Source organism: Gavialis gangeticus, unplaced genomic scaffold (genome assembly GCF_001723915.1).
Source record: "Gavialis gangeticus isolate Ggan-Ray unplaced genomic scaffold, GavGan_comp1, whole genome shotgun sequence".
Taxonomy (NCBI): Eukaryota; Metazoa; Chordata; order Crocodylia; family Gavialidae; genus Gavialis; species Gavialis gangeticus.
The window spans coordinates 39235079-39243454 of NW_017729000.1; the positions used below are offsets into that span (position 1 = coordinate 39235079).

Consider the following 8376-nt stretch of genomic DNA (forward strand, 5'->3'; position numbering starts at 1 on the left):
ATTAACTGAGCTGGGAACTTGTTCTAAAATGCCTATTCCTATAGAAGTAGGACTGTATCTAGCCACAGTTCTTACAGAGTGTATCATGTAACTGGGGAATGCATGCACCAGCTGCATACATTACCTGGCTCCCCCTGCTTTGCGGGTTGGTTGTCACAGTTTCGTAAAAATTCATAAATATCAATTTCTTGCCTTCCAAAGAGCAAGTTCTTATTTTCTTGACTGAAGGAAAGAAGAACATGGGAGGTCTGTCTCCCCTATGCTTCTCACTACCCTCTTTCAATGGTGCATTTACAGGAATTGGCATATTATCTCCCAAGACCCCCTTTTGTAAACTTTCCCTACATAGACAGAGACAGACCAGGCTGTCTATCTGATCTTTCCTTCTGGACCAAATCCAGTAAGTGTCAGGAAGAATTCTGAACAAGTTAATTTCCAGTTGGTTTTCAGTGTGGCATCTCTTCATAATTAGTTCAATCTATTCACTTTAGAGCACTTAAATTTGTAACATCTTTCATAATGGATGAGTCATTGTGTGGACTGATGGGTAGTTTCACGTGTGGAAGATGAGAGGAGCAGTTGCCCACTGCTTTTCAGTAGCTACAACTTAACAGCCTCTCACTTTTTCATTGTGTAAACCACACCTTGATAACACTGTGACTGAGGTGAGGGAATGCAAAGAAGTCTGTAGCAACAGCAGCAGCTGCTTATGCTATCAGTAAATTATTGATTTATTGCTAATTGTCTTGAATCTTATAAATATTTGTACTTCTTTGAATAACACAATCTCCTAAACATAATTTTTTAATCACAAACTTTTTCCCCTTCAATTTGCCTCCCTCTTCTCTGATGAATTTCCCCTGTGTACATAACTGATTATTTACTGGTGGGCCCTCTTTTCAGCTGAATTTGTGTGTCATTCTCTCTTCTCTTCCTAAGAACACTCACCTGTGGCTTCTCTCCAAAAAAGCTCCAGTTACCTTTTCTTGAGTTGAAATAACTCACAATACGGGCAGTTAATCTGGCCCCTTCCTCATTTCCTATAAAGATTCTTGAGACCTGCAGAAGCAGCTGGGAATGAGGTGAAAGCCAGCACCATGAGCTCTCACCAGGCACTGTTGCCACATGCTCTTCAGTCAATGAAGTACAATGCCTATTAGGATACAGGGAAATTTCTGTTCTTTACCTGTTTCTGTATGTATTACTCCTCCTGTAGAGTATGTGAAAGCATGTTTCTGATGAGGACTGCCACCAACGTTTGTAGAGCACCTCTGGTAGAAGAAAGGTCTATGCAAACACAGTACACCATGACTTCCTATATAAAAATTACTAGTTCTGGTATGCATATAACTTTTATTGGATTGAGATCTTTTTTACCTCAGACAGTGCTGCATACAGTAGCTGCAGAAGATCGCTATCACCCTCCATAGCAGAAAGCGATTATGAACATGTGACTATATACGTGTTGGATTTTTACCATATAAATAGGCATTTTATATCCATTTAAATAACATGAAAATAGGTAACATTTAATATTTAAATAACACCAGTGTAATAATTGAATGAAAGTTCTCCATACCTTAGGAGGGCAGCTGAAAATGCTCTCTGCCCTTTCCAGAGTGATATATTCCACAGGAGCAGTCCAGCTTGAGAAGCTCAGTGTTAGACTACTAGATGACACGTGCTCTCCATTCCAGTATTTCAGCTAGGAGACAACTTGCCAGAACGGAGCCCAGCTCTAACTGATATTAGGTTCTTTTCAAGTTAACATCTGCAGTTCTGCATATTCCAAACACAGACACTTCTGGCCCCCTGAAAATGGGGAAATGCTTTCAGTCAGCATCATAGTTTCTAAGTATCATCTAAGCTCTAAAACTATGTTCCTCAAAAAAAGCTCAAATGGCCTTATTTCAAATAGGACACTTGAATTGTAAATAATGAAAAATCTACATTCACCACTTGTCACTTATGCAGTTTCATTTGGGATTTAAATGTGAGCTGTTCACCAATATACATATTGGTGAACATATGAATATTAATGGGCATGGAAGAAATGCAGAATAGGCAGTGCATGAATGTTAGTTCTCCAGGTGCTTTATCTCCAGTGTAAATGATCTGATAGTATCTGTTGTTTTTCCTGGTGCACTGAGGTTTGAATTTGAAATCTGCATTCAAAACTTACAGGGAAACCTGTTGGGTCAGAATACTTTAGTCTCCAATGTTAGAATGCACTTCTTTGTGGAAATTCAATATTTGCATTTATCTGGTTTTACTTTAAGTGACCTTGTGCAAGCAGCAAATTAATTCTGGTTTTGACACCTATCTTTATTTACCTAACCACCTCCATTTCCCCATGGTCAGTGCAAATGTAACAAGATACTTAACAAACTATCAAGTACAATATCAACTACTGGCAGGTTTTCCCAGTAGGTGAAACAAATAATACTTCAGTTTATTATTTTCAATATTGTGGGTTTCTTATATGCCAAGTGTATGAGTCTCTTTCCCCTGTCTTAACCTCTCTCTCACTCCCACCCCCACATACAAACTAGTTGTGTGAAATTAGGTTATCAGTGATTTCATTTTCCATGCATCTGGAATGTGAGAAAGTGTAAGGAGAGCAGCATGATGAAATCTACTCTCAGCTTTCCCCCCACCTTGTGCTTGCTTCTTCCCCCTGGATCCTGTGCCTGAGAAGAGTTTGAGAGAGTGCTATTTTTCTCTTTTAGTAAGATGCTATTAATCGACAGGAACATGTATTCCACACAGCAGCGACTTTGATGGCTAGTTCACTATAATTTCCCACTGAGCAGATTTTCATTCATTCATGATTGGTACTCAGCCCAAGTCCCTAGCATTCCCCGGAGACCCTCACCATGCCTACAGAACTGTAGTTTAGTATGCGCTAGAAGAGATGCATTGATGCTTTCTCTGTAGACCTACAGGCTGCTGGTTGGAGCCATAAGGGAACGAGAGGAAGAATTAGCTTGTGTGTTTATGTGGCTGTGCTCCAGTAAATATTTTGATGCATCTGCTGCCAGTTCTGGTCTGAGGGAATCTACCTAGCATTTAAATTTTGATGGGGAGCTGTTTTGAATAATAACAGTGCAGCCGGCTGTGAGTCAGTGCATGTGTGTTGACTGAAAAAAATCTCAAAGCTTAACGCTTGCTGAATGCTGAGCTGCAGTGCTTTGCTTTTTCCCTCCTCCTTTTTCTAGTAGATATTCCAAATAGATTTTGGTTCATTGAGGGGTGGGGGGAGGAACCCAAACAAAACCCCCCAAAACTCACAAGTAGCTTTTGAAATGGGTGCAGTAATGGGTACATTCTCTTCTCTACAAACCAAACAAAGAAGACCTTCGAAAGGTAAGAATTTCCCCTTGGCTTTTTTTTTCTGCCTCTTCTGTGTATTTGCTAAGATAGGATTTGGGGGAGTTGGATAGGGGGGCAGACATGTGCCACTTACAACTAACCCGTCAGTATTACTGTGAGGTATAATTTATAGGAGAGGGGAGAACAGTGTTGTGTGTTGGAGAGGTTTTATGGGCATGAGATTTGTTCCTAGGATTTGGGGGGTGAAATATCTTCTGAAGTGTTGTAATCCTTCACACAAACATGTGTAGAGAGGAGAACTCAGCAGTTTCACATGCACAGCACTTGCAGGAGAGCCCTGTTTACTCCCAGATTGCATGCTTCGTAAATCTACTGGGGAGAGAGTAAAATGTACACATATGGCAAATTCTTGTAGCTGCCTTGTGGCTCCTTTAAAAAAAAAGGAAGTATTGTCAGAGAGAAATGTAGTATTCTTAATCATCTAACAGCTCCTACGAAATCCTGCCATAGCATGCTTTAGGGTAATTATCCAGAGAACAAATGATTTTTCATGAGGAAGAAAAGAGCGAGAGGCTCAAAGCAGGAAAGAGAGGGATTTTTCATCCTCCGATACATGAGTCTTTGATTTACCATGGTGATTTTTTTTTTGGTGGTTTATTTCCAGGGGGGGGGTTGTTTGGTTTATTTTTAGGAAGTCTGTAGCGTTGATAGGGTCTCTTATTTGTTCAACCTGTGCTCCATTTTTTTTAAATGGGGTTAACTAAAAAATTCCACAGTACTGTTTAGTACAAAGTTGAAGGCATTTGGGGGCAGGACTGCCAAATATATCATGTATATTATTTAAAAACTCCAAAACTTTCCTTTTAGAGCCACTTGCAGTTAAAAGTCCATCTCTGCCCCACTGAATTTGAAGCATGTGTATTTGAAAATTAACATAGAATTTTCCAGCTTTGATCAGGGACAATTTTTAAAAACTAAATTATCACATCAGAACAAATCAAGCTGGTGTTTTCAAGCTATCATTCTACAGCGGCTGATACAGGGTAATGGATCATGTTAAGTTTGCAAACAAATATACAATTTGAAAAAAAAAAATGATACAGTCTAGCTGAATGGTTGCCTAGACCAGGTCAAACTTCACTCTTATTATATGGGTTGTATGTAATGTTTCTTTGTCATTTATAATGTACCCATAACGTATATAGTATCTAGGCAATGAATCTCATGTTAAGCCTTTGGAGCCAATGTGTTTAGACATTACAAGGTACAGATGTACCCAAAAAGATGCTGGCCATGCCAACCTTTACAACACCAAAGAAAATCTAAGCCACTTGGCAGGATTCTGAAAGCTGCACTCCATTTGCATCTAAATATACATAATTTGTGATTGGATTTATATGTTCCATACCACACTAGCTTGTGATTAGCTTTCCTCTAGTGGATGGCTAGTAATTGTTTATTGTTTGAATTTACCACCAATAAACATCCAGTGCTTGGTTACATATTTGAACATTTACAGCAGAATTCAATTTTATTGATGCTTGCTGGCAGTTATCATTCATTTATATGCATCAAAATTTCCTTTCTCAGAGCTATCTCCTGTTGGCACCAACATGTTCTCCTTTAACTGTTGCTGGTTAGCAGGGCACTCAGTTGTAAGGAACAGGCTGGAAATAATTCCTTTGATTTTTCTTTGGCATTTTCAAAGGCTGCATAGAATTTCACACCTTTCTGGGCATCACTCAGCTTCAGGTAAAGAACATTGCAGACGAGCAATCAATTCTGAGCACAACCTACTGGATAGTCCATTCAAAAATACTACCAAACCTGCAGCCAAAGGCTTCCCTAGCTCACTGGGGAATACAAGTTGAAATGATACAGGGATGTTTACAAGTCTCACTTTTCTGCCACCTGGTGTGCTTTAGGCTGACCACAAACTGGGAAACTCTTCAGCTTTTCACAATGAGAAGATGCATGTACCAGTTTTGTACACATTCCTAACTGCCTCCAAGTCTGTGGGCCAAATACTTATCTCTACTAGTCTTGGGAGAGCTACAGTAAAATGGAGGATTTGTTCCAGTAAATGGTCTGGTTTAGTCCAGAGCTGTTTCAGGCAGGAGCAGGGAGAAGGTTATTCATCTTGGGCTTTCCATACTACCTTTTAGAACTATAAGAAACAACCATAATGATGGTTGCAATTTTGTATTTAAATGCCTGCAAGAACATGATCTCTGCCACCTTGTATCCTTTTTAAAATAGTCTGGAGACCACTAAATAACCTTTTCTGTTGCAGAAATGAAGATGTGTGTCTTGCCTAAATGATTTTTTTGTTATAATGATTCATAGATAATATTAAAAAAAAACAGATAAATTAAGCTGTGCTAAAGGTCTTACTTAAAGATTCTTATCATTAGTAAATCTATAGTTATTTTGGCAACCTGGATTAAATTGATCCCTGATTTTGACTCCACAATAGGAATAAATCTCACTTAGTATTAATACCCAATTCATCCTATTGAGACTCTGCAGCACCACATACATTAGTATAGTTCACTGTGTAGACAGACAAAATTATCTGTGTATTAGCTGGGCTTTTCCAGTTGCAGTCAGTAACAATGTTCATAACAGTGTTTACAAGAAACAAATTTAATTCAGTGCTTTAATGAAAATGGAGAGTCTGAATCAATAAAAATAAGTATTAGAAAAGGAACTGTATTAAGTAGACACCAGTGGTCCATCAACCATGGTACCTTTACTCTGAGAGTAGCCAGTGTTGCTTGTTTAAGAAGTAGGTATGATTCTTTCTACTCTCCTCCTAACCCAAACACAACAGCCTTAATAAAATATACTCAGACATTTCACCCAAGCAGATAATCAACTGGTGTCCTGAACATAATAGTCAATAGGTCTTTGATTTTTATTCTTGTATCTGTAGAAGTCTTTCTTGTTCACATATTTGTCTGGAATTGGTCTGTTAAACTTATACCATTTTCCTCAACAGCACCTTGAGGCAGTGTGCTCTACATTGTGCAGATCCTGTTGTTTGGAAGCAAACAAAGTAATCTGTTAAAAGGATAGTTTTACCTTTTTTTTTTTTATTCCCTGAATAAAATTTAAAAAACCCAGTTTTTGATAAAGTAGATGTCAAAAGCCATTTGACTGTATGTTAAAGAATCATAAGGACTGAAGGGTTTTCCTGCACTAGAATTTTGGGTGAATGGAAAGGTCATAGAATAGTACTAACAGCTGTCCTTTACTTTCCCTCTCTTCTGTAAGCATGAGATAGTTAGCCCCGTTAGTCTGAAATCAGTCAGGAGGCAGGGCAGGATAGCACCTACATGAGAGAATAGATACAAATCAACATCAGTTCCAAAAATATATAAAAGCCTGTGACAGAACATTATTCTCCTTGGACATCCCATCACTGGCCTCGGAGTATCTTCTCAAACAAAGAAAAAAACTTTAAAAAACAACTAGTTGCAAACAAGAAATCATCTACAAACCAGATTGTGTTAAGTATCATCTCAGCAGAGACTACAGATTCTTATCTCACATTATACCCAGACTAGCTGTTATAGCCCTTATTCCCTTAATGGGTTAATTGTTTTGTTAATTCCTATTGACCGGTTCAACCCACCTTCCCTTCTCTCATCTCCCCTCTCCCATCTGTTGTATTTAAATTTCCTTATATTTAGAACCACTGTTTTTTCTAGTTTATTCCAAGTAGGTTATTGCTTATGAAAGCTCATGCCTCTGAATTAGTGTCACTGCCCCACTTCTGGAGACCTGCTTGCCTGCTGGCTCTTCAGTATCAGCTGAGATGTAGTTATTGGTAAAACATCTGCAGTGCACCTGATGGGTAGGAGCTAGTTTGGGAATGCTAAGATCTTTTGAAACTATAGCCTAAAGTCCACTTAGTAAGTAAATGCAAAGAAAGAAAATAGATATATTTCAGTTAGTCACCTTCCTGGACCTAACCTGTCAGGCTGATTGTGTAGTTTAATATCAAATTCTAAGTAAGCATAAAATATAATTAATAACCTAGTTTAAAAATGGAGTTTGAGGCACTCAATCTCCATCAGTTTTTAACAATTAGCAGAGCGTAGCACACTTGCTTACGAAGATTCTTCGTGCTTTTACTATCCAGCAAATCATGCCTAAGTTTGTGGCTGGAATCAACACTTTTCATTCTTGTTACATTATTAGTCAGCCTAACAGGTTGTTAAAATGGGGTGGATTTTTCATTTTGACTACTTTTCTCCTAAGTGCCACATGAAATTTTAGCAATCACTCATTGTGTAGCATGCACTAGGAGTGTTGACACTTCCATCTGTAGCAAAGTCAAATACAGTATAACAGAAAGATTGGTCGGGAGCTCTTAGTCTAACAGTCTGCTGAATTTCCCCCTCTTGGTGTTTTCACACTGGTGCATAAATGAAGTACAGACTCATATATTCTAAGCAGTTTTTCCTTTCTCAGGCCCTGAATTGTTGGTGTTAGCCAAAATTATTGGCCCCAATGCTAAGTTTTGTTTCTGCTATTACAAAGCAACTCAATTTAAATGAAGTGTTGTTTTTGTTTGTTTTGTAAAAGGAACGTGTATTTGAGAATTTTACACTACTAACTAATACAAAATTTGTTATTTACATTCACTGTTTTTTCCAAATATTATATCTTGCTATCATGATTTGGTTCTGTTGCTCATAATAGTTTTAAGCTAGGAAATACTTATACATGCTGTCTCAGTTGAATGCAGTATGGAGCCTTTACAGCAAATAATTTGATAGTTTCCACATGAATTACAGGAAAGTTACAGGACTTAGAAATGTTTTAAAAGGTCATATTTGTTGGTTGACCCTTCTGTGCCTCTAACTATGCATTTGGGTACAGTATTTGCTGTGAGACCATCTGTAAAAAGCAGGGAGGAAGCCATAAAAAACTAAAAATTGCCTGAATTGCTTCTCTTCATAAAAACATCATGACTTTGAAATTAATCATTTATCCTGATTTTTTTTTTTTTTTTTTTTTTTTTTTTTTTGGGGG

At 38.0% G+C, this 8376-nt stretch overlaps 1 protein-coding gene across 1 annotated transcript in view; it reads left to right on the top strand.

The window, feature by feature from the left end:
• The first annotated feature begins 2966 nt into the window (after window positions 1-2966).
• Window positions 2967-8376, top strand: part of KCNIP1 (potassium voltage-gated channel interacting protein 1) — an 835315-nt gene continuing 829905 nt past the window's right edge. The window contains exon 1 of the mRNA XM_019506530.1: window positions 2967-3366. Within this exon, the coding sequence (XP_019362075.1) occupies window positions 3306-3366 (61 nt within the window). The 5' untranslated portion in view covers window positions 2967-3305. The remainder of the gene's footprint in view (window positions 3367-8376) is intronic.